The 24,977-nt window shown below is 55.1% G+C and overlaps 8 protein-coding genes across 8 annotated transcripts; 4 read left to right on the forward strand and 4 right to left on the reverse strand.

Annotated features, from left to right (window-relative positions):
• Positions 1-915: 915 nt before the first annotated feature.
• CCOS01_00275 (uncharacterized protein) lies at positions 916-1,962 on the forward strand (the record flags this gene model as incomplete). The annotated part of the gene is made up of 1 exon (XM_060448472.1): positions 916-1,962. One exon carries the CDS (start codon positions 916-918, stop codon positions 1,960-1,962), a length of 1,047 nt encoding a protein of 348 aa, XP_060319910.1.
• A 3,665-nt stretch (positions 1,963-5,627) lies between these two features.
• On the forward strand, positions 5,628-7,697 carry CCOS01_00276 (chromatin assembly factor 1 subunit A; the record flags this gene model as incomplete). The annotated part of the gene is made up of 2 exons (XM_060448473.1): positions 5,628-5,784; positions 5,854-7,697. The coding sequence occupies 2 exons, from the start codon at positions 5,628-5,630 to the stop codon at positions 7,695-7,697; spliced, it is 2,001 nt and encodes a 666-aa protein (XP_060319911.1).
• A 1,456-nt stretch (positions 7,698-9,153) lies between these two features.
• CCOS01_00277 (exo-polygalacturonase) lies at positions 9,154-10,559 on the forward strand (the record flags this gene model as incomplete). Its single annotated transcript, XM_060448474.1, has 3 exons — positions 9,154-10,234; positions 10,316-10,407; positions 10,464-10,559. The coding sequence occupies 3 exons, from the start codon at positions 9,154-9,156 to the stop codon at positions 10,557-10,559; spliced, it is 1,269 nt and encodes a 422-aa protein (XP_060319912.1).
• A 764-nt stretch (positions 10,560-11,323) lies between these two features.
• Positions 11,324-11,812, reverse strand: CCOS01_00278 (uncharacterized protein; the record flags this gene model as incomplete). The annotated part of the gene is made up of 2 exons (XM_060448475.1): positions 11,324-11,719; positions 11,804-11,812. The coding sequence occupies 2 exons, from the start codon at positions 11,810-11,812 to the stop codon at positions 11,324-11,326; spliced, it is 405 nt and encodes a 134-aa protein (XP_060319913.1).
• A 686-nt stretch (positions 11,813-12,498) lies between these two features.
• On the reverse strand, positions 12,499-14,347 carry CCOS01_00279 (platelet-activating factor acetylhydrolase; the record flags this gene model as incomplete). The annotated part of the gene is made up of 2 exons (XM_060448476.1): positions 12,499-13,942; positions 14,016-14,347. The coding sequence occupies 2 exons, from the start codon at positions 14,345-14,347 to the stop codon at positions 12,499-12,501; spliced, it is 1,776 nt and encodes a 591-aa protein (XP_060319914.1).
• Positions 14,348-16,999: 2,652 nt separating this feature from the next.
• On the reverse strand, positions 17,000-18,619 carry CCOS01_00280 (endoribonuclease L-PSP; the record flags this gene model as incomplete). The annotated part of the gene is made up of 1 exon (XM_060448477.1): positions 17,000-18,619. One exon carries the CDS (start codon positions 18,617-18,619, stop codon positions 17,000-17,002), a length of 1,620 nt encoding a protein of 539 aa, XP_060319915.1.
• Positions 18,620-18,925: 306 nt separating this feature from the next.
• CCOS01_00281 (uncharacterized protein) lies at positions 18,926-20,979 on the reverse strand (the record flags this gene model as incomplete). The annotated part of the gene is made up of 3 exons (XM_060448478.1): positions 18,926-19,006; positions 19,072-19,121; positions 19,191-20,979. 3 exons carry the CDS (start codon positions 20,977-20,979, stop codon positions 18,926-18,928), a joined length of 1,920 nt encoding a protein of 639 aa, XP_060319916.1.
• Positions 20,980-22,872: 1,893 nt separating this feature from the next.
• Positions 22,873-24,666, forward strand: CCOS01_00282 (aminopeptidase I zinc metalloprotease; the record flags this gene model as incomplete). Its single annotated transcript, XM_060448479.1, has 1 exon — positions 22,873-24,666. The coding sequence occupies one exon, from the start codon at positions 22,873-22,875 to the stop codon at positions 24,664-24,666; it is 1,794 nt and encodes a 597-aa protein (XP_060319917.1).
• Between the last annotated feature and the right edge of the window lie 311 nt (positions 24,667-24,977).

Genomic DNA, 24,977 nt, shown 5'->3' on the forward strand with positions numbered 1-24,977 from the left:
TCATTCATCGTCACCGTGGTGCTGGATCCCTCTTCAGGCGTGGCTTGGCTCGCTCTCACTTTCTGAACCCACGACTTGCCGGAGGGGAGAGAAAAAAGGTACATTTACCTCGCAGGCTCCCGAGCAATTTTAGCACTTGTCGCTCTCGGCTTTCCCGACCCAGGGAACCTCCCACTCTCCCACCTTCTCTCCACCACTCATCCACCCACTCATTCTCACTCTCACTCTCACTCTCACACAGGCCTCACTCCTGTTTTCACACACCCCTCTCACCTCACTCTTCTGGCTCTCTCGCTCTCAGTCTCAACTCTCACACCTCACACCTCACTTCACCTCACACCCCCCTCCCCGGTCACTCACTCTCACTCCCACTCCCACTCTCTCTCACTCACAATCCCAGCCAAAGGGGACCCCTCCCAAAAGGCCACAAGGTGACGGAGCGCTAAAAGGCACCTCCCATCCGGCTGCCGCTGGCCCTGAGAGCTGAGCTGAAGCGCCCAAGAACTCCCCTCAGGTCTCCCCCCAAGTACCCAAATCTCAACATTTCGCCCCGTCGACCCGCGTGAAACTTAAGGTGCCTTACTCGCCCGCACGCCGCCTAGGAACCCGACCTATAATCTCCCTCCTTTGCCCAACTTCCCGCTCTCGGATTATTTCTCTCCAAATCCCACGACAGCCTCCTTCTACCTCATAACCTTACCCTCCTCCTCTTCCTTCTAGTTCTGCTCTTGCTCCTACTCCTACTTCTACACACCATCCTCTACAGGTGTATAAGACTCCATCCTATCTTGACGATCTTGAAGGAGCAGCAACACCACACAACCTCCACGAAAGACACCACCTATCCGAAGGAGGACGACGACAACATCGACAGCAGGATAGAGCCTGCCTCACAACCTCACATCAACCGCAGTCATGCTAGACCCCTCAGCGAGCCGGCGGTATCAGCCGATGGACTCGTCCACAGTCTACTCCCACTCCCGCACACGCACGACGTCCTCAAATACATTCCCCATTCAGAGCCCGACGCCGATGCACCTCCAGCAGCAGAATGCCATGAACCCTCAGCAACATACCCGCCGCTCACCGTCAGTAAACACCTTCAGCACCTCCTCGAGCATTCCTCCACCCGCCGCCTACCGCACCTCGCCCACCACCGATCTTCGTCGCTCTACCTCCTCTCGCTCCGGCGGCGGCAGCCCCCAGCCGACGGGCTATGTCGCCCTTCTCCGCAAGCAAAAGGCCACCGTCTGGTGCGACCGCGCCCAATATGAGGATCCTCGCCTCTTGGCCCAGCAGCGCGCCGCCAAGATGCGAGCTACCCTCGAGGTCATCGGCGGCCAGCGAACCGCCTCTGGCCTCTCCGCTCCGTCCGGCGGCAGAACGAGTACCGGCATCAGTGCTACTGGCAAGGTTGCCGCTAAGATCCGTCACCACGGGAAGCCCGCCGTAGTGGGCTACGCTCCGGGAGAGCACCACGTTGGCGTCGGCGGCGTTCCCATGCGGCTGAGTGCTACCGAGGTTGAGGGCGAGGACAGCGACGACGACGACGCGCGCTTGCATCACAGACGGACCGGTAGCAGCGGCCGCAGTAGCACTGCGAGCCGTCGTGGCCCGGGATACCGATCATCCGGCGGCGGGCGCAGATGGAGCCCCGGAGATACGCCCGAGAGGAGTGGTAGCATGGTCGAGGACGTACCGGAGGACGCCACGCTGGGCGACAACGCGAGTGGTAGGGCCATGACGACGGGCTCAGGGAGCAGCGCTGAGCGGGCGGACAATGTCGGCGAGCTGGGCAATACTGCGGCGGCGAGATTGGCGAGCAACTCACTAATGCATTCGACCGTCACCCGCGAGAAGAGCGTCAAGGGCGCCGATGACCTACGCAGGAGGGGCAGCGTCGACGAGCGCACCACCACGCTCACCGGAGGCCGTCTTTACATCGCTAACCCCGATTTGTGAGAGGCCACGCTGCCCTCGCGGCCCCATACATATGTGTATGGATAAGTCGCCGACTTTCACAATACGTTACGAGCCCATCGGGATGGGCTTCATTCGCTATACCATGACGTGCGGAAAACGATTCGACATCTCTCCGACTTTCCTGTTCCTTCCTCGTCATCGCCAATCTGTTCGAATGTCTCTTTAGGCATACAAATACGGTCGCTAAGGGGGGGGGGGGGTGTTTGGTGATTTCTTTTACTGTCACAAACTTGCATCACTCGGCGTTTTACTTGGGGATTGTTTTTTATTATGGGTGGGATGATACCATACAGAGACCATCCCGAGATGGCACAGTTCGGTTTACCGGATGTGCCGGGGAGAGGGATCGAAATTCGAGTCTCCTTGTCAAAGATTTTCCAACATTGTTTCCGCTCCACGATCGCTTCCTACGGGTCTCTCTACCTTTGTTCCTACCATTTCCTTGGCTCGGACTCTTTTTTTATTTTCCTAGGCCGCGACGCTCCTCACATGGACAGACCATATTGCGATCTGTTCCCTAATCTGTGGACAAGACATCAAAAGCGAGATGGGAGGGGGAACGGATGTCAGGCAGGACAAGGGGAAGACAAAACCAAAGACGAATTGGGCAGGGTAAAGGGGGCGGAGGATGATACCACGGTTGAGATTGAAGGCCCTAGTGGAAGCTGTTTGGAATCACGGGCAACGGGGAAGGCGAGAGAGAGAGAGAGAGAGAGAGAGAGAGAGAGAGAAAGAGAGGCTGAGACAAACGAAGAAGCTCGAAATGCTCGAATATGAAAAGCCATTCCTGGGCATCACGATTGAACAACCCTTTTTTACCCGTATTGACTTATGCCATCCTGTCAAGTTGTGTGTGTGTGTGTGTGACCAATGGTGCCCAGGAACGTCAATTTCGGGAGAATTGGTTACCGAAAGGTTGATTCAGCCCAGCCAGCCGACCTTCTGGGGGGATAGTCAGAGACATTGTCTTCAAAGCTACGTAGCTGTGGAGGGTCGTCTTGGCTCGTCACGGAGTAAAGGGAACACCTTTCAGCCGACCCAGTAATATGATATTACCGTAATGCTTCTTCAGCCGCACGCCGTTTTCATTTGCCACATTTTCTTGGGGGGTTTTCCGATGGTTCAGGCTGACTTTCCAAGCATGGCAATCTGTAGAAAACTCTCTGTTGGACCAACCCATTCCCGCGTGGTTGAAATGGGAGACGCCAAACCCCATCCTGCAAGATCCGGGGTTGGGAGGAGGATGTTTGACTCGATGGGCATGTGGTGAGCCGCTTGCAGTGCTACCTTTTTACTTGGTCTATCCGTAATGAGCTACAGATACACTAAACTATCTAATTTACCGGCCAAACCTGTCATGTGTTCCAAAGATAGTACACTTTGATAGATCTAACCTCTTCCTTAGCTTTCCCCCCTCCCCTTCGGACTTGAGGCCGCCTCTCAGAGTCAATCTCTCTACTCCGTACGCTATCTCTTACCGTAGGTTCATAGGTCAGGGATTGCCATTGCTACCATACCATAGGTACCATTTTAGACTATCGCAATGCGCAGGAACTACTGCGACACTGTCAGTTCGTTTTTGACACACATGCGACCTCGTGTTTCGAGGAGTTTCTGACGGTTGACTTGTCCCAACTTTCCGTATGGTTGGCGCCCCCCTTCATTCTTTGGGTTCGAACGGAGACCCCGTACCCCAAAACTTTGTTTCTCAGGGTCTTTTGGCCTGTGTCTTGTCGATGACATGCATATCCTGGCTCCCGTGGCCATCTTCTGTAAACAGTACCAAAGAGTGCCCAAAACGACAGGTGGTGGGATACGAGAACTTCTCAAGGCAGACGATCGCCAACGTCGCCTCCGAGTGCCCAGCAACACCACCCAACATTGATCTTCAAGAGGTAAGTTACATAGCAAGGATGGGCGCCAACGCCCAGCACTCGGGAAACGCGGCGCCGCAAAGTCAACCACTGGAGGAAGTTCAGCACCCACGGCACTATACGAAGTGACTGCGTACGGGATATGCCTCCTTCTGCAGGCCATCCCGTCCCTGGCATGAAGTCCTCGCTTCTGCATCTCGTGCGTCTGCTGATTGCTGGCTTCCTCTGTACCCTCTTTTGTTTACCTGCATTTTTTGAGCGGGTATCGCTGCGAAAAAAGAACCACCGCCACTTACCGACAGGCAGGGATCCTTTTTCGCAGGCGGCAAACAATCATCATCATCAGGGTCCTAGTTGACAGAGGGACCTTACGCGCAGGGCGGGCGGCGTTGTCGATCACTTCGTGTTTTTGCCCACCAAAGAAAGAAGAACAAGACCCCTAGGTTTTTTCTTCCATTTCCACCTTTCCAACTTTCCTTGGTGAAGATTATCGCTCTTGTCCGTCGACTCCGTCTGCCCCGATTAATAGTGATAGGCAGAGACAGGCACAGGGTCGCGGGGACATCGGGGTGAATGGAGTAAACGTGATGGCAGGTGGGAAAGGATAGCCAGAGGGTGGGAAAAAGAGAAATGGCATCATGATGTAACGTTCTGACTTGAGCCAAGACCGATTGACACCGAAAGGCGGGTCTCCCTTTGCTGGTGAGGTGTGGTTGGATGGTTTTGTCTTCTGTCTCCATTGAATGTTTGGTGGCCCTTGTCAACGTCTGCCTCGGTGTAGTGCGAAGGAGATGTCAGACCGAAGCTACAGACCGAGATCTCACCGAGAATGAGGTAATACCGCACTGACCAACGCAGGTCTGTCAGATACCAGCCACATGAGGCCAGTGAGGATAGGCCGTCAGCCACAATGCGGCCTTCGTCATTATTGTGCTGACATAAGCTCCCAGCTGACCGAAACGCGTGCAGGTGGGGCTGCGTTTAAGAGGTTTTGTTAGTGCGCAACTCGCGGGAGCATTGAAAGTAGAGTACTTGAACAATTAACCAAAGCAAAGGTGATGTCTCTGATCTAGAATAATGCCTTGAGTAAATTGTTTTGGACTCTCTTCTCAGATCAACTTCTATGTTTACTCGAAAGTAGAATCGAAATTACTGGGAGTGTTCTCTTCTACGGAGTACTATGATAGTTGTTTAATTGATTCTAACAATACCTATAATCCACACCCGTCGTCCATTTAACAGAGTTTCCCCTTAACGCGTCGCCCAATACCCTGTCGCTCACCATTGGCAAGGCCCAATCTCCCCTTTCTGCACCAAGAAGGAGCCCTGCCACTAATTCAAATGGTAATGGTGCCTATCGGCCCAAAGACACGACCCCCCGGCCTCCTCAACGCCAAATTTACGCGTCAGTCGCGTCCCGGCGGAACGTCCCAACCTTACCTGTCAACCTCCACTAACGGTCTTTTCCACTTTGCGAGACCGACGACCTGACCTGCCGCCATTGAGCCTGCCATCACGGCTCTTTCCTGAAGCCGAACGACACCTCATTCATTGTTCGAAATACCTGACTGTCGTCCTGCCAGCGATTCACTCACCAAGTACCTATTCTCTGGTCTGGTTGCGGGATACTCGATCCATTTCAATCTTCCCCACCACACCAACTGCCACGGACACAACTTCAGCCTCATTCTACACTTTACACGAACACGACCAACCGACGAGCACTGTCGCGAACCTTGCGACACCCGGTGTCCGATGCCTCTATTCGAGATGTCATCCAACATCAAACGAGAATCAGACATGGAGGCTAGCGGCCTGAAGAGAAGTCACGATGATTTCTCCGGTGACGAGGTCACCATTGAGGATCGTGGCTTGCAGAACGGCGTCAAACATCAGGCCACCGAGGCCGTTGTCCAACCCAGCAAAGGTATGAGCTACCTAACATGTCCACATTGTGGCCATCATTTTGCTCCGATCATCCATCTAACCTTCGCAGCTGGGTCTCCCGCCCGCCAGATGCCTACCCGCGATATATCGCCAGCCCCCAGTAGCCCGAGCTCACTGACCGATGCCGGCACCCTCACACCAGAGCGCGGCTCGCCCTCACCCGACCTCACACCTAGCAAGAGCACGACTCCCCTCAAGCAGACCACAACAAGTGCCAATCCCGCTTCATCATCAAAGACACCTGCCTCAACAACCCAACCCACCAAACGGAAGCGCCGGACCGCAGCCGAAAAGGAGGCCGAAGAGAAGGAAAAGGCACAGAAGAAGAAGGAGCGTGAAGAAAAGAAAGAAGCCAAACAGGCCGAAAAGGCAAAAGCCGACGCTGAAAGACAAGTCAAACAGGCCGAAAAGGCAAAAGCCGACGCCGAAAAACAAGCCAAACAAGATGAGAAGCGCCGTAAGAAGGAGGAGGAAGAACGCAAAGCCCAACAGGAAAAGGAGAAGAAGGAGCGTGCCCAGCCGAAGCTCATGTCCTTTTTTAAGGCACCCGCCACGCCCAAGAAGGATACATTGGTGCCTATCATCAAGTCAGGGAGCCCTTCCAAATCCGCACTTACGCCAGACGCCAAATCTCCCGCAGCCAAGAAGGAGGAGCTATCAGAATATGAGAAGCGGTTCAAGCCGTTCTTTGTGCAAAGCAGTGTTCGCCTGGCCAAGAGCCCCTTCGAGATGGACGACGAGGCGCACGAGGCCAAGACGAGGATATTGGGAGAGTACTTTGATGGAAAGAGAAAGTCAACCCAAGCGGGCGGCTTTGATGCTATCGAGGTTTTCCAGCTTCCTGGTCGTCCTGCTCCGCGAGGCAGAATCTACCCGCCAGTGCGGTTCAGCGTTGAAAAGATGCGAAAGCTCACACAAGAAGCAAACAGCGAAGACGACAAGAAGGCGATTGTAAAGGATATTGCAGATGCGCTGAGGAAGGTCCCTACAAAGTCGCTCAAGTTCTATCAGGATGTGCGGCCTCCTTACAGGGGTACCGTCACCCTCAGACCCTATCAAGCAGGCAAATCTGGCATGCGACGCCTCGCCCGAAACCCCATCCGCCGCGACCAACTCCCCGTAAACTATGACCACGACTCGGAAGCCGAATGGGAAAGTGAAGGCGAGGACGTCGATATCGACGATGATGACGATGAGGATCTCGATGCCGACGGCGAAGACATGGACGAGTTCCTCGACGACTCGGAGGACAACGGCCCTGCTCGGTTCGTGAGTGCCAACGGCCTCGAACCGGAGAGCACCGGCCTCTGCTGGGAGGATCGCACACGCAAAGGTCCTAACCGCACCGTGTACGAGCACAGGATGGAATTCATTCTGGGTAAGCTATATCCCGTCTCCCGCTCATATAGCAGCGTTAACACATGTTTTGAAGAGAGCCTCGAACACCACCACAGTATCGATCCCTTCTCGACGGAATACTGGGAACCCGAACCGAAGCCCAAGCCTGTCGGTCGTCCACCTAAAGACAAGACTGCCAAGGCTCAAGCGATTAAGGACAAGACGGTTAAGACCCAAGCGGCAAAGGATAAGCCTGCTACAGACTCGAAGCCGGCCGATGCCTTCAAAGCAATCACCTGCGGCAGTACAAAGAACAGCGTGCAGTCGCTGCCGAAGAAAATCTTGGAGAACAACAATCTCCAGGAGCTCAAGAAGGTTATCGAGGCGAATCCCAAGATCGCCAAGGGTGGCCTGGTCGATCTCTCGTACGTTGCACTTGCTCACGCCAAGATTTCCCGCAACGACCTGAAGGAGGCCATCGCCATGATTGCCGAAAAGGTCGGCGGTAAAGGGCTTGCCGGCTCCTGGGCTATCAAGTCAGGTTTCGACGTTTGAGAGAGAGAGAGAGAGAGAGAGAGAGAGCATTGGCATGCTGTGAGAATTCGGCGTATGAAAAAAAGGGAAGGCGTACTATTCTGATTCGATGAGGATACCTCGGCGGACATGTTTATCCCACCCACAGTTTATTGTCCGCCATTGTTCATGTTATTTGGGAGGAGTATGGACTTCGTTTCTTACTTTTGTTCCGGGTCTTTGAGATTGTTGTCGGCTGAGGGAAGGCACAAGCCGGATGGGCGAAGCCCCCAGCATCTTTTACGAGCCACCCACAATAGTGGTGGATTCTATTGCACGTACTACATGCCTTTGCGCCTTTCGGGCGGTTATGATATGATGGCATAAGGGCGGCGTATAGTGGATTATTCCATTTTCTTTCTCTCGGACGGTATTTCGCATGGATGCATAATTGCTCTCTGGGCCACCGGTGGCAGCGGCGTTAGTAGGCTTAGTAGATGGTAGGAAGACAAAAGTCTCAACATGCCTATGTCTCTTCGTGTCTTACGCATGAGATTCCCTTCGAGTACTGGTGCCCGTTAGTAGTCTATCCGCTTTGATTTAAAGCCACCGCCCAAGCTTCAACAGCCGTCATCCGATAGAGTGCTGCTGAAACGCCTGCTTCCTATGTGAGAGAACTCGATGCTTGTGGTATATGGTTCATGACCGTGCTTTCACAATTTGACTGGGCACGTGTCAGAAAGATAGGTAAGCGTCCAAGTTGTCGGGCCCGGGAAGTCGGCAAGCGGCGAAATTGAAGTAGATTACATCGGTAGTGTCGGATTGAACAATACGAAAAAGGCTTCTCTCGAGAAGCCAGACGAAAGAGTCAGGCGAGGTTCATTCGGCCGTGTAACATGTAGATTGCAGTTGGTGCGATTCAGAACTACGAGTCGCGCAGCGCTGGCGGGCTGGCCAGGCGTCGAGCCCTGCAACTCGGGTTTATGAAGACGAGACAAGCTTTCTGCGTGAGTGCTTCTCATCTGGGGTACCTGGCTGCGCTGCGCCTATGTTGCCTACTCTGGTCACAGACAACGCTGTTTAATCACCGTGCTCTCCGACTCTCAGGCCGATTATCCGGAGAACTTCTGCCATTGGGTTCCGGGCACTCCACACGTGTAATTCGTAGGCTATGTTGACTCGTGAGCGATGAAGGGAGGCCGCTTGGGTTGGAGGTGTCGCAGCCCGCGCGAAGACTGCTTGGGATGAGGGTTCGTCCTATGCTTCTTCTTTGACGCAGGTGCTCAATCTAACCCAGGGAAAACCTACGCCCACGTCGCGCCAGTGAAAGTTAGTTAGAGGAGTCCATCATGGCTTGACAAGATGATGGACTAGAAGACCTTGAGTTGCCAAGCATGCCAAGCATGCCAAGACATATATAAGCCAACATGTGTAGCGTACTGAGATGTGGTAGACAGCAGCTCTCCAACCACGCCTTTCTTTCACAGTAGTTGTCACCATGCAACATCCACTCCTTAGCATCGCATTCCTCGCCTCTCTGGCCTCTGGCTACTGGCTACCCGAGACACTGGGCAAAGACCAGTTCAAGACCTGCGTCGTCCCCAAGTCCAAAGGCGACGACGCCCCGACCATTCTCTCGACAGTCAAATCCTGCGGCAGCAACTCCCGCGTCGTCTTCAGCGCCGGCACGGAATACAGCCTCCTCACCCCTCTAAAGTTCTCCGGCCTCACAAACGTAGAGTTCCAAATCGAGGGCAACCTCACCCTCTCAGACGACCCGGCCGCCGTCTCCGCCGTGGTCAACAACCGCTCCATTTACCCGGGCCACTGGATCACCGTCGCCAACAGCAAGGGCGTCACTTTCACGGCTTCGACTGCCCAGGGCGGCGGCTGGATCAACGGCCACGGCGATAAGTGGTGGTCCAGCGCCAACGTCAGCAGCAATAATGGGCGCCCGCACATGTTCTCGTTCGGTGTGACGAGTTTGCGGCTGCGGGGGCTCAAGATTCTTAACCCCGTCGCGTGGTGCTTCTCGATAAGCGGGCAGGATGTCTACATGACTGACACCGTGCTGGACGCGCGGTCCAAGACTGCGTTCCCTTTCAACACGGACGGTATTGACGTTGGCGGTTCCGATATTGTCATCGATGGGTGGACCAGCTGGAACGGCGACGACATCATCAACGTCTCTCCGCCGGCTGTGAATGTGACTATGCGCAACGTCGTCGGATACGGCACGCACGGCATCTCGGTCTCCTGCGCGTCTGGCTCGGGTAGCGGGTACCTGTTTGAGAACGCAGAGATCCACGACTCGCTGTTGGGAGCTCGCTTCAAGGGCTCCGTGGGCACGACGTGCCAGATTTCTGATGTGACCTGGCGCAACTTCACAATCACCAACACTGCTTACCCCATTCACTTTATCGAGGACTATGTCGATCAAGAAAAGGGCGCTGCCGGGAAGGATGCTTCGCTGGCTGCGTTTGCCAAGAACTTCCGCTGGGAGAATATCAAGGCGCATACTGGCTCGGGTCTCAAGGACGGCAGCTGTACCTCTAGCCCATGCTGGAGCCAAAGTCTAGGTGAGTACTAACGAGTTCAAACTATACCTTACTCAACGACACATCTACGAGGAAATGCTAACACGTTACTTTGATTCTCAGGCGCCTCAACCAAGAAGGGGTTGTACCTTATGTGCAAAGACGCGGCGCATTGCCAGGACTTCACCTTCAAGGACATCACCCTCGTCGCAGCTGTAAGTCTTCACAGGGGAAACTATGATGAGGGATTAGTCTTGCTAACAGTATATAGGATGGCAGCGCAGGTGAGATGGAGTGTGTTGGACTGGAAGGAGCTACAGGCCTCGGCATCCCTTGCACGAACGGCACTTTGACCGGAGGCAAATAGTTGATCCCTAAACGATACTTGGAGACGTCGAGTCTCGAGTCCTTTTTAAGCGAATACAGCAACGTAATTCAAATCAACTAGTGACACAAGAGTTGAGCGTCTCGCGAATATTGAGTATATGCGCATCGACTGATGGTAAAAACTTGTTGTGTTTCTGTGCCGCACCCGCCGACGTCTTAACCAGTCGGAACGAATCCACTGTCCGTCTCTCAGTTCCGTTGTCTGCTGCGTATTCTTGTAGGTATACAAAGAGAGGGAGCTGAGTTGAGAAGATCCATCAATTGTCGAAGTAGGTCAGTTGTTTGCATTGAGACCATCTATGGGTGAGCGTTGGAAGGTGATTCATCACAATCATACTAGGTGGGCAACTGAGATTTCGGTAGAGACTCAGAGAGGAGGACATGTGTTGGAAGGGAGCCAAATCGGCGTGAGCGCCTGTCTTGGTTGGCGGTGGGTGGCGTGCTAGCTCGAGGCCTACCCTACGAGATGTTTATCATGAACTCAGGAGAAAGTGGCTTGGCCAGCCCGGAGCTAGTTAGAGAAGTCAACCCTTTTACTGTGCGGCAATATATTTCTCTTGATTACAAAGGTAACGGGAATATCGGGCGAAGAGAACATAGCCTCATATGGCCGGCTCCAGCGCGGCCAGGCTTTGAGCCTATCCCCAAGTCACTGATTAAGTGAAGAGAAACGAACACTGAAAACGACCAAAAACGCCACAGATGACCGAATCATAATCAATTGCTACAATACCACGAAACCCATCACAGCTTAGATTTCTCAACCCTCTGCCCATCAGCCCTCCCCGGCGCCGGATCCTTCTTCGTAACCTCGGCCTTGAGACTAACGGGATCCCCCAGCTGCGACGGGTTTCCGCTCTCGAGGTCCTCCTTAGCAACGTCCTTCAACCGTCTTTTGTCGTAGTCCTGAACGGGCGATCCATCCGAATTCTTCGCGCCTGTGGGACCACCGTCACCGCTGCTGCCCTTGGACTGCGTACCGGAGCGCGGTTTCGAGTCCGCTGCCGCGCCGAGGTCACCTTCCGTCGGCGAGAGCTTGGAGACTTCGGCCTTGAGGGAGACGGGATCGCCTAGTTGTGATGGGTTGGAGGAGTTCGCCTTTGCGGCGACGTGTTTGAGGCGTTCGGGCTGTTTTTGCTGCTGGTGAGGTGGTGTTGGTATGTAGGTACGTTGAAACGTGGACCAAGTGCAAGCCGGGGATGTGCTTGAGAGTGAGCAACTTACGGGAGCCATTTTGTCTATTTCTGTAATCTAATCGTCTCTATCGATAAGTAGAGATATCGAATTCTAGCAACAGGGAAACCAGCTCCGTTTTAAACTACTCTCCTACCAGCAGACGAGGCCGTTGCAGGATGACAGAATGCCAGCCATGGCGTCGCGCGGTCTTTGACGCCTTCATCTTTGATGACGTGTATGACTTACAAGCCGAGGGCCACAGCGTGGGACACAAACCACACCTACAGTACCTTACCACCTTACTTACCAACGCGGATGGTCCCGTCATAGGTAATTAAGTAGAACAAGCCTCATCGGATCTTCCAATTGCGGAGAAATGATCCAAGATTGGTAGTAGATGGGATTTGAAGACATGTGAAGACGAGCTAGTGAATTGGACAACCTCCGGGCTGCAGTAGACTTACACGAATTCCTCGTGCATTTCATCTGCTTCGCAACACACGTGCAATTCCACCTTTACAAACTAACATCTTCGAGAAACGAGATATATATACTATTCTAATCGTGATATCTGCAGGTGCTCTTCCAGACGCACAGGATGCTAATTACGCTAATCTCCTAAAAATACAACAATAATACTCTCGTGATGCAGTCAATCGTTGGACCCCGTGTGGTTTATACAACTCACCACCTCGTACCGAGGTCTCCTTCTCCCTAGTCATTGCTCACAAGCGCACACGAAGTTATGACCTCGCCGCAATCTGCGCCGCGCTCGCAACAGCCTGAAGCGGCTCCAACTCATCCTCCATATCGCGATCCGTCTGCTCCACCCCCGCAATCTGCGCGTTCACACCCGACCCGCTACCACCACCATTTGCCGCTGTCGTAGCAGTGGCTACCGTCGAGCCGTCGGCCGGCGGTGGCGCCTCCTCCTCTTCTTCGTCAGGTTGGCCCATGCCAATGACGTCGATCCAGTTCCAGTACTGCACTTTGCCCTCGCAACGTTCAAAGATGACTTTATCGTCCATGACACCATCATCGGGCCCGTTATCGCCGTCCTCGTCTGTAGAGATACCCAGCTTCCCGGACCCCGTGCCGTCGACGAGGTCACCTATCCATGTCCGCGCCACGGGGACGCCGTTTGCGCGCATGAGCTGCAGTTGCGCGCGCAGGTTCAGGCGCAGGGCGCGCTCCGGCTCCTCCGAGTTGAAGATCTTTTTGGTGAGCCAGGGGAAGAGGATACCGAAGTCGGACTGAGATAGATGCGCAGAGGAGCGGACGTAGAAGAAGTTTGGCTCGGGCAGGCTGACGCCGCTGCGGCGGAAGATTTGTGGCGTGATCACCGACGCTGAGGGTTGCGGCGAGAGGACGCGGGCGGTAACATGGAGGTGGTCTGTCCATTTGTAGAACGCGTCGGACTCGACGGCCAGGATGGCGTTGCCGCCCGGCGCGGTGGACGTGTTTGCGTAGGCTGGGAGGGGCAGATTGAAGAGGTCTGCGGATCCCGGGGCGAGGAGCGGGAAGCACCACATGTCGAGGAGCATGGTGACGTTCTTTGGTGTGATTTGCCTGCATAGGGCCGAGTCCGGTCGCGGTGTGAAGAGGGGTTTCTGGACGTGTGCGAGGGCGGAGGACTCGGCGTAGTAGGTCGTCTTAAGAAGCTGGACAATGGAGGCGGAGCCGAAGCTGTGGCCGCCGAAGATGATGCAGCCCGGCTCATGGACGTGGAGCTTGTTCTTGAACTGGGTCAAGCTGGGCGTGGACTTGTTGAGGTTGGACATTGCGAGGCCGAGGTCCATGTTGAGGGTGACCATATGGATCATGCCGAGCTCCCAGAGACGGATCCGCAACTGATCTTCACGGGCTTCGTAGATTTCGGGGCGGGCGTCGTGATCTATGCGGACGTAGGGAATCACGCGGCGGGTGTCGCGCATGAAGTACTGGTCCTGTTTACCGGGGATGCGGACAAAGGAAGCCACGGCGCTGCCGTCGCGGTGTTCGGGGCAGATGACGACGATGCCGTGGGAGGCGAGGGAGCCTGCCAGGTGGGAGTATGTGTTCCGGTTGCCGCCGAGGCCGTGGGAGAAGATCATTGTCGGCCATCGTCGGTTCGGGGTGTCTGGATCGAGGATCTCGGCGTTCTTGTGAACGGGAATGGTGGTATAGTGCAGATGTCGCGGGAGGAATCTGTAGGCACAAGTCAGTACAGCACCTTTTGCGCAGGCACTAGAGGAGCATTCGAGGAAGAGGGGGTACATACGAGACAATGTCTGCGAGCATGGGCCGGATGCCAATGAACTGGGTGTAGGCAGAGACATGTTGCCGTTGGGGCGACGGCAGCCAGTTGATGCGCTTGCCGTTGGAATCGGGAACCGCGGGGTAGAAGACGCGGCACTGGACGGTGTGGATGTCTGTTGCGCTGTAGGGGGTCGGACTGGGCGACTCCAACTCGGAGACGGGGATCTCAATGTCGACGGTGCCGACCTTGTGCGGGCCGGTGTAGTCGGGGAAGGACGGCACGGGACTCATGCGGGAGAAGAAGGACGCGACCTTTTCGGCGGCCGTCGGTGGCGCTTGCGCGGCAGGCGACATGACTGTTGCGGTGTCGTCTTTCTGTGTTTCTGGTTATTACTTTTCGAGATGCGACTGTCGCTATGGTGATTGCTTTGCGCTGGGTTGCGTTGCGGTGCGTTATGTTGCACTCTGCGCGTTGAGCTGTCGGTCTGAGGTGTGGGTGAACGCAAGGGATAAATCGAAGCGCAAGCCGACGTTGGGAGGAATTAGGACGCAGGGAGGGGGGAAAAATCACGGGATCGAGTCCGGGGGTATTCGTAATTAGGTGAAGAACCAAGGTATTCATACGTATGGGATTGCGCCGGCGGGGTGAGTGGTTCGTTCAAGGGTTGAAAGAGAAGAGAGTTTCACGTTGAGTCCGACAAAGTTATTGCTGGTCCTGTGTTCCTGTGTTGCTGTGTGCCCTCTTGCAAGCTCTTACAAGCTTTTCGCGGTCGGATATGCGTGTGTCGCGATGGTGTTTTAAACCAATGTTTCCGTCGATGCAAGTTGGTCCCGTCTTTCAATGCGGTGATCAATGCAAGCCGTCGTCAGCTGAGGTGCTCAGATGTATTCGTCTAGACCGTTGACAGCGTGTACGAACAGCAGGCCGATAGCAGGGATATTATAATAGGGGTGGGAACCGGCGTATTCTTTAGGGATCGATCGAGATGGGATTGCTGTAGCCGTACTTCGTCGGAAACAGATGAAGCTTCGGCAATATCCGGCGGGAGCTTGTATAGCACTAATGTATTCCGTCGTGTATTGAGTTTTTGCAGCTAAGCAAGCACTAGACGATGTATCTGTAACGAGGCGACGAATAAAAAGTTGGAACTTATGGCCGTGGCAGCCAAAGGATTGAAAGTCAAGCAAGGTGGGAGAGCGGAAGCAGAGCGAATTAGTCGACAGAAGCGCAGTGTCCCGATGGGATTTCGAAACCCGATGACAATTAGCTCGGAGCAGTGTTCCCTGTTGGCAGCCAGCCTCACTCCAAAGTCAACAAGGTCCTTGGTAAGCTGGTGCTCCAAAACTTGTCTGTTGTTGATTTCAATGCCGTAATGTTCCTTGCAGAAAAGTTGCAGAAGTCATTTCAACTTCCAAGGTAAGTGTGAGCTAACAAGTCAGACAGCGGACAGACCTCCTTTTGAATATGAGAGACGGCACGAACACCCCCTCCCTTGAACCTCTAGGAAGAGGCCAGTGGAGAAAGGCAACTAGCAAAGCAGAGAAACTCGACAAAAAGGCTGCTTTCGTCTCTCTGGAGCCAATCACGCACTCTGGACCGAGATGGTCTTGTGGCCACTTGCCCGAGGGGGAAACGTCATCCATCTGTTCGTACTTTAGGTAAGGTACGGATACCACAGGTGTGTTGAGTCGTGCGAGCTGGAGCTTTGTGCGCCAGAAATTTCTTGCCTCGGTCAGCCAAAACGGATTAGCAGACGGAAATGAGGCGAAGCTGGAAAAAGCTCTGGCGTTGGTTCATCGCGCTGCTGCTCTCTGCATACTGTGTAGTGTGTACTCTGTGGACGAAGCTTCTTCCCATTTGCGGCCATCCCGAGACCGAGATGATCAAGGCACGTAGGAACGAGTGGGACGTGAGTAACGGCGGCTCCGGTTCCTTTTCCCGAAGAGTCTATGTATCCATCGAATGAAGAATATTTCTTGGCGGTGCTCTAGTTGCTATCCGCGATTGACGTGTTGTGGCGTGTGTGGTTCCTTTTGGGGCGGCGCATGAACGTTGGGTTCTTATTAATCTCGGTCAGGTATTACTCTCAAGCTTCTTAGGAGCGCATAGACTCGCTGGACTTAAACGTCTCGTCGTTTAAAAATCGCCAACGTCTTATCGCTATCTCAATCGCGATCAGTTTGGTTCCCATACCCAAAAAAAGATGCGACCACCTTAAGACTCCATCACGGCGGGGAACAGGGAGGTTCCTTGGTGGCCGAGGTGCGTGATTGACGGCCGAAGCAGCCCAGACTCTTTTGAAGACCTGGCATGTTGAATTTGGTCTGTATCGATCGCATTCTCGAACTAGTAGTCCTCTCAATTGTCGAATTGAATTGGCCGATGGTCCATTCATTCAATCAAAGTGGACTGCGAAAAGGAAGACTGACGAGAAAAAGAGAGAAAGCGAAGGTGACAGGGAACGAACGTCATCGTCGGTCCCTGCAGCCTCCGACCCCCGACCCGCCCCCCCTTTGTGTACGTACCCAGGGCATTGGTCTCATTGGCTTCTCGCTTCGGTCCGGACGAGGACCCACTCAGCCCCGTCGAAATTTTCTTTTTTTCTTCGGCTTTGCCCCGCCACGGCCAGTCGGCGGCTTCTTTTCTTTACGCGGGCACTCGAAGATCTGCGCACAAACGTGGACCATTACAGATTTCAGGAATGATTCTCGTCTCCTGATTTTTGTCTGTCTAGCATCCAAGATCACCTGATCATCGTACGGAAGGGTGGCCGAGTTGGTTATGGCGCCAGGTTAAGGTCAGCTTAACATCTGTTTCCTGGTGGGGCAACCCGCGCGAGTTCGAGTCTCGTCCCTTTCATTTTTTGATTCTTGACCTTCTATCATGTTTGTATAAGTCATTTTTGACACAAGAATGGCTCCGGCTAGTGACCATTAGTAAGGTGTGCCAATACGATCATCCTGTGAAGTATAAACCGTACGTGGACGGATATCTTGTAGGCATTCTCAAAGAGCTCTACGATCCTCTCCAATCACCAAGACAGACTTGCCACTACCCACCTCCGCCTCAACTTCGATTTCCACAAGCACCTCATCCCCAATCAGCCCAGCCGTGATCGTAGTGTTAGCCGGCCGAATCCCATGACACTTGAAAGCCCATCCATGGGCCTCTGATACCTCCAAAACATCCTCTTCCCGCCGGAGCATCACCCTCGTCCGCACCACATCCGCCATGCTCCCTCCCAACCGCTTAAGGCTTCCTTCGATAATATCCAGCGCTGCCACCGCCTGAGCCCGAGCAGAAACTCCTCCAACCACCGCAGCAAGCCCAGGCTGGAGCTCAGGTGGCGGGTTCGCCGTCGTCCCAGACACCCGTATCACGCTCCCAAATCTCACGGCACGCGAGTACCCAGCAACGGGCTCCCACTTCCCGCCAGAGCGGAGTTCAACCCTCTCCCCCCTAGCAATAGCCTTTTCCACCTCGTCCAGCTCGCTCTTCCTCGGAAGGTGATGATGGCTCAAATCCCCCGAAGCCGTCAAGAACGGTGGCCTCCTGTACTCGTCACCGCAATCACCCGGTATATCCTCCAACCCTTCCTGCGCAGCCTCAATCTTTCTCCTGTCTTCTTCATCCAGTGAGAACCCAAACGCCGCGAGGTTCGCCTCGGCGTACTTCCCGCTCTCGGAAGTCAACCTCCCCCCGATGATGACTGCTTTCACGACAGGTATATCAAGCACCCACCTCACCGCCACCGCCGCAACAGAAACGCCATGCTTCTTCGCGATATCGGCAACGGCGCTCAAAGCACGCTGAAAGGCGTCCCAGCCTCCCGCGGCGTGTATGAAGCGAAGATACTTTCTCAGACTCCAATTCATCCCCTGCCCGTCATCCTTAGGCTCCGGCTTGCCAACCCACTTCTCACTCAGAAAGCCTCCAAGTAATGTCCCATACGTCAAGACACCAACCCCGTGCCGCTCACAAACCCCAGCCATCCGGCCCCTCGTCAACCGGCGATCGATAACGGAGCACGAGACCTGGTTCGTGGCGATTTCGTGGCCAGAGTGAAGGAGAAGCTCTAAATGCGCCGCGTCGACGTTGGTGAGTCCTATATGTGCAACTTTGCCCCGTTGTTGGAGGGTGCGCAGGTGAGATAGGTTGTAGAGGTATGTGTCGTCGGTGTAGTCCCAAATATGGTACTGCATCAGCGCGATCTGCTTCTGGCCCATTCTTGTGAGGGCGAGATCGACGGCTGCCTCTGCTGTCTTGAAGGACTTGTCGCCTGTCTCAGCGGGACACCATTTTGTAAAGGCCGTGATGGGGGGTAAAGTGTAGTTGTCGTTGTGGTTGTGGTGGCCGATGACGAGCTCTGCGGGGCCGTAGTGGTCTGCCATGTCGAAGCCATCGAGGCCAGCTTGGATTCTGCCAAAGGATGTCAGTAAGCTTCCGTACAGTTGAATTTGAGGATGCATGTCGTACAAGGGCTTCATCGCGTCTGCTGCTGCCGCGACGTTAATATCCTGGTCGTGCCCGCCGGCGAGTTGCCAGAGGCCGTTTAGGATGCGGGGTATCTCGATCGACCCCGCGATGGTCGTCCGCTCGACTTTTGGCAGCGATTTTGCAGCCATTTTCCTTGATGTTTCTGGAGTGTAGGCTTGCAAACTGACTCCCAAAACCAGAGTGTAGTGAGGTGAAAGGTTGACACGTTTGAACCAGTCACAAGGTGAGGGGAAGTTGTTGCTTAACAATAAAGTCTGCCCAACTCTGGCCCCCAAGTGGCCTTCATATCACATCTCAAATTCACAACTGTGAGTAAAGTTTCATCAATGATTCTATTGACAATATCGCATACAGCACCATCGCAAATCCCGGGATTTCTCATGTTCTAGGGATATTCTCCGTCGGTCAGAAGCCGCAGAATTGAGCGCTGAGCCTCACTTCAAGTAGCTGCGATTATATCTCTCCGGAAATTGTCCAATGATATCAGCTAGCACCTGAACGGCCGTGTATCTGGACTACAAATAACAAAGTCAGCCAAGATCATCAAATCGCTAGTGTTCCTCCGTGAGTGAGGACTTACGCTGGTTCGGCACTGAGAAATGGCCATGCCCGCAAAGTAGAGATTCGAATCTGTTCAAACTCAAGTTAGCACCGTGATCTTTTGACACCAACACCAGAAAGAGAAGCAAAGATACTCACGGCCAGAAAACGTTGTAAGCCCAGGAACCTCGCCCTCCTCATCCACCCCAAAAGCACTCACATTCACCAACTTGCCCGCCGTCTCTTCGTCAACGAACCCACTCCTCTTCCACCTGGCAGGCAAATCCACAACCTCATACCCAGTCGCCAGCACCACCCCATCCGCCTCAACAACACTCTCGTTCCCCGTCTCCCTATCCCTCACCACGACACCCTCCTCCACGAACCCAACAGCATCGCCCCTCGCAATCTGAATCCGCCCCCCAAACACGAGATCAAACGTCCCCGGCTGGTCAACGTAGAACGAGCTGCCTCGCTCCTCAAACACCTTGGTCATCAAACACGTATCCCGCTCAACAGCGTACCCCAGCCCCTCGAGCGCCAGACTCCTATCCTCCGCCCCCGCGATCGCCATCCCGATCGCCCCGCGCGCCATGTCACGCATCATCCCGACCGGCAGCGACTCCTGCAGGAAATCCGCCGTGTCGACAGGTATGTCGCCCTGGTACCGCATCATAAGGATCGGCGCCACCGTCGCGAAGTCGAGGAGCACCGTCGGGCTGCGCTGGAGGATCGTAACGCTTTTGACGTCCGGGTCTGAAGCGAGGTTGCCTGCGACATCGTGCGCCGAGTTACCTACCCCGACTATGAGGACGCGCTTGCCTTTGTAGTCTGCCGGGTTGCGGTACTCTGACGTATGCTGCACCGGTCCCGTGAAGAGTTCCGTGCCTTTCAGCTTCGGGACGCGGGGGTTATCGTTGCCGACGAGGAAGCCGTTGGCAAGGAGTAGATTCTTCGCCTTGAGCGTCATCTCCTCCCCCGTCTTCACGTCCCTGACCTCCACCGTCCAGACCTTCTCCTCTTCGCTCCAGGTGTTCTTCGTCACAGCAACCCCGCCGAAGAAAGGCAACCCGAGCTCCTCAACCGCCGACGAAAAGTACCGCGTGAGATCCGTACCCTTGAGATATTTGGGATACCCCTCGGGCACCGGGAACCGCGGCAGCTGTATCATGAAAGCGGGGTGGTGGAGCGTGACGTTCTCGTACCGCTTCGTCGACCAGTTCCCGCCCGCCTGAGGCTCGGCGTCGAAGACGGCTACGTTTGCGCCCGCGGCGTCGAGCTGGACTGCGTTGGCGATACCGGTGCAGCTTCCGCCTACGACGACGGCGTCCAGGACTGCGTTGCCGTCGAGGCGGGGGAGACCTTGTGCGTGGGGGTTGCCGCGCTGAGAGGGCTCGATTAGGGATGGGCTTGTTCGGGGGAGAGTGCCAAAGGGTTTCTCGTCGAGTTCGACTACGGCTGTTGTCAGGACGCAGATCTGCCAGCCTTTGTTATCCGGCCCGGGGATGAGTTTGGCGAGGCCGATGCACTTTGACGCCGGCGCCTCGGTACGGAAACTGAACGGCACGTCTAGCGTCGCGAACACGGGGCCCAGACGCGCCCATACGGCGTCCATATCCATGTCCTTGTCCTTTTCACTCGAGAAGGCCAAGGGCCGACGTGTTTTGGAGAGAGTCTTCCACGCTGCAACGACATCGTCCCGTGTATGGATCGTTCGCTTGTCAAAGGTGAGAGTCAAGTGGTCTCTCCAGAAGCACTTTTCGGCAAAAAGGTTCCCAAAGGCGTCCCAATCGCCCTCGCGGATGGCGGAGGAGAAGATGTTGAGGAAGGAAGCTGCTTCCTTTGCGGCGTTGATATTTTCTTCGCCTTCGAGGGGAGGGACTGCGGGGATGTGGGAGGGGAGGGTGCGGACTGGGACGCGGGTTCGCTGCTTTGTCTTTGTCGTCATTGTCGCTAATGGGACTCTGGAAGTTTGAAACTGTGTAAGTTTGTATGGTGAGTAGGAAAGCTTTCAACTGTGGTTGAGTTTCGTGTAAGTCTGTCCTCGGAATCTTCAAGAGCCGGAGACGGCAGCCCCTTTTATCGTTTCCTAGCAAGACACGTAGTCTAGTCCAAGGGACTACTATGCCCTTACAGTTTTCACACCGTCCAAAGCTATCAGCAGTGAGACTTCCATAATGAGGAAACGAGGGGGGGTTGTGTTCGTCAGATTGGAAAACGAACAAAGCCACGAGCGTTTGGTGGCTTTCTCTCACCCGTCGATCCCCTCTGTACGGAAATATCGGAGGTATCACAAGAATCTTACACGCAGCGCCCCTGCAAGCTATTAGCGTGGCGGGGAAATGGGGTTGGTGGTTCGAAGCTCCTACGGGTTGCCCGATTCGGAAATGGGGACGTATCATGTTTGAATTTGGTATGTGTGTGTACCCTTTCCAAGGTAGGGTGTGTAAGAGATGACTGCCGCTGGTATAGTCTAGGTGAATGAACGTCAAGAGCTCATCGTCCATGCCCGTAAAAAGACTTCTAGAAGGAACTTCGTGAGGGACCGTCTTGGAATACGAGTGCGGGTTAGTGCAAGCGGAGGAAGAGTAGCACTGCAGAGGGGCCGATCCGGAGATACCCACGCGCCCCGCTTCTCCGCCCGGCCTCCGGTGCCCCCGCCCGCATTTCCCAGCGCGATTGAGCCAATCGCCTCCGACACCTTTCCTTGGCTCGTATTCCTCCCGGGCCTATGGCGCCGGGCCGGATTATCAATGTCCATCCTGATGCCAACAGCTCTAAGCGTTACTGTTCACGCTATACAAGTTGTCTGACAAAGGTTACGTGGAAGTATCCAAGGACCTACATAGGTACCTTACTTTAGCATGAACTTTGTCATCAACCAGTGCTTCATTGGATAGCGGGATCATTTCTGGAGTAGGTGCAGTTAACACGCTGCTCGGATACTATCTGGCCTCTAGATGATGGCTTTCCCCTTGTCCCATACGGACTTGAGATGGAGGGACCCATTCAAGAGAAGAAGACGAGCAAGGGATTACGAAACAAGTAAAAAAACATCCACCTTGCGATTGCTAATGATATCAGTAGTTGTGGATGGCTACTTGTTCAGAATGCATACAATCAATTGTTTCCACGCGAGGTATAGCACCTCTACGAGTCAGGCGTTTACGTGATGTAAGGTACCCTAGTTCAAGACAAATCAATGAAGCTTCAGTGACTGAAAGCGAGGGCGATCATGATTGCCCACCTTGAAGTACTGCGTAAAGGTACATCACCTTGCGAACTTGAAGTCCAATGACGCCATTGTAACCCAAATTGCGCAGGGTCATTATCGTGGCTTAGCTAATCATATTACCCGCCTGCTGCGGCACAGTGACCTGCTTGAAATGGCCAAGCTCTGCCCCGTGCCCCCTCACTGGGCCCCATGGCAACGGATCCAACGCTGTGCGATAAGCACCTCTTCTGCCTGCTTAGGTAAGAAACCGCGGGCGATAAGACAAAAACCCCAGACATGTCGGCCCGTATCGGCGTTGGCTCATTCGCCGGAGCCAATCGAAGCTTCCGGCGGGTCGCAGATCCGCTCGGTTCCAGCTGCCCCGTGCCTCTCGTTCCTGCGCCTGCCGTGTTGTGCCTGTGACCGACTCGGACGGGAAGCTCCAGCTGAGGTGTCTTCAACGGCCAACCTCTACGATTCCCACTCCGCCTCTTTCTACCTTGTCACCTCGTCTGTCTGACTTGATTCTTCTACTCTCTACAACATCAACCACGCATCTATCTTTCACAGCATCGCGCAACCTCACCCATTCCAATCCTCAGGCAGCGTGCATCGCATTGAGGGTCAATGAACCGCTTCCTTATCACCAACTCAAACGCCACCGTTCAAGCAACACATCCTCTCCACGCTTCGCCCGCCATGACCAAGCACACTCCCGACTCCCTTCGCTCCCGCGTCTCTTCCCTCTCTCTCCGCCTCCAAGCAATGGAGCACGCCGAAGCTCTCTCGCGCTCTCAATCTCCCGCGCCCTCCATGTCCGCCTCCACTACCACCACCCTCGCCCCCGGCCCGGCTTCGAAGCACTTCCTCCTCGCCGACATGAACGGTCGTCCAGCCTCCCAGAACCCCGTCTGCGAGTCCTGCTGGAACACCCTCCGCTACAGCGAGGTCCGCCAGACCGTTCGCGCCGCCAACCCGGCCGCCTGCAAGCTCTGCGCCGTTGCCGCCAGTAAACCAGAGGCCTACACCCAGCCCTTTGTCGACTTCCTGTCCGAGAACCCCACAATCTTCCACGCCGTCTCCTACTTCAAGGACAAGCTCGCTGCTGCAGGATTTACTGAGCTTCCCGCCCGCGAAAGCTGGGCCTCCAAGGTCCAGCCCGGAGGCAAATACTGGACCACCCGCAATGGTTCTGCCCTTATCGCCTTCTCCGTCGGCGAGTCCTACAAGCCCGGCAACGGCGTCGCCATGATCGCCGGCCACATTGACGCCCTCACCGCAAAGCTCAAGCCTGTCAGCTCCAAGCCCACCCGTGCCGGGTATCATCAGCTCGGCGTTGCCCCTTACGCCGGCGCTCTCAACCAGACCTGGTGGGACCGCGACCTCTCCATCGGTGGCCGTGTTATCGTCCGCGATCCCGAGACCAACAAGACGTCTACCAAGCTCGTCCGCCTCGACTGGCCCATCGCCCGCATCCCCACCCTCGCACCCCACTTCGGCGTCGGCATGATGGGCCAAAACAACCCGGAGACCCAGGCCGTCCCCATCATCGGCCTCGACTCTTCCGACCCGGACGCTGCCTCCGCCACCCCGGTCGAACCCCTCGGCCCCAAGGGCGCCTTCGTCAACACCCAGCCCCCCAAGCTCGTCAAGCTCGTCTCCAAGGAGCTTGGCCTCGCCTCCCCTACCGAAATCGTAAACTGGGAACTCGAGCTCTACGACTCCCAGCCCGCGCAGACGGGTGGCCTCGACCGCGAATTCATCTTTGGCGGCCGCATCGACGACAAGGTTTGCTCCTGGGCCGCCCTCACCGGTCTCCTCGCGGCCGACTCGGACCCTAAGGATGGCATAATCAAGCTCGTGGCTCTCTTTGACGACGAAGAAATCGGATCCCTCCTCCGCCAGGGCGCCCGAGGCAACTTCCTCCCTCTCACAATCGAGCGCGCCGTTGAGGCCCTGAGCGAACACGCCGACGTTGCTTTTGGCTCAAATGTTATCGGCCAGACCTTTGCCTCCTCCTTCCTCTTGTCCGCGGACGTGACCCACGCAGGAAACCCCAACTTCCTGGGCCTGTACCTGGACGAGCACATCCCCAAGCTCAACGTTGGTATCGCCATCTGCGGCGACAGCAACGGCCACATGACCACTGACGCCGTCTCCACGGCCATCCTCCAGCGTGTTGGCGAGCTGAGCGGGTCTGCGACGCAGACGTTCCAGATCCGCAACGATACCCGCAGCGGCGGCACTGTTGGACCCATGCTCAGCTCCGCCATGGGTGTAAGGGCCGCCGATGCGGGATTGCCGCAGTTGAGTATGCACTCCATCCGCGCCACGACCGGTGCGTTGGACCCTGGTTTGGGCGTCAAGTTCTTCAAGGGGTTCTTGGATCTCTTTGAAAAGGTTGATGCGGAGTGGCAGTAGTTGTTTCGTGATTATACCAAGATGGGACGGAGTAGAGGTGAACGTATATAAGTACTCTAGATATTTGTTAGGCGGGGGGGTATCAGTGGGGTTGTTCAAGCGTGGCGTACTGCGTGGGCGTCACCGTAGAGGAGCACAAAGTTACGATTGCTTGTAGATTTATACAATATGTACCAGCACAAATTAGACGCATCATTTTGGATACGTTCCGAGTCAATATTCACGCAGCCATTTCTGAAAGACTGTTTCTGTTCCTCCTGTTATCCTGACAAGAATGCTAATGCGAATTAATAATGCTCCAAAATCTACTC

Source organism: Colletotrichum costaricense (assembly GCF_030867565.1).
Source record: "Colletotrichum costaricense strain IMI 309622 chromosome Unknown Scaffold_1.1, whole genome shotgun sequence".
Taxonomy (NCBI): domain Eukaryota; kingdom Fungi; phylum Ascomycota; class Sordariomycetes; order Glomerellales; family Glomerellaceae; genus Colletotrichum; species Colletotrichum costaricense.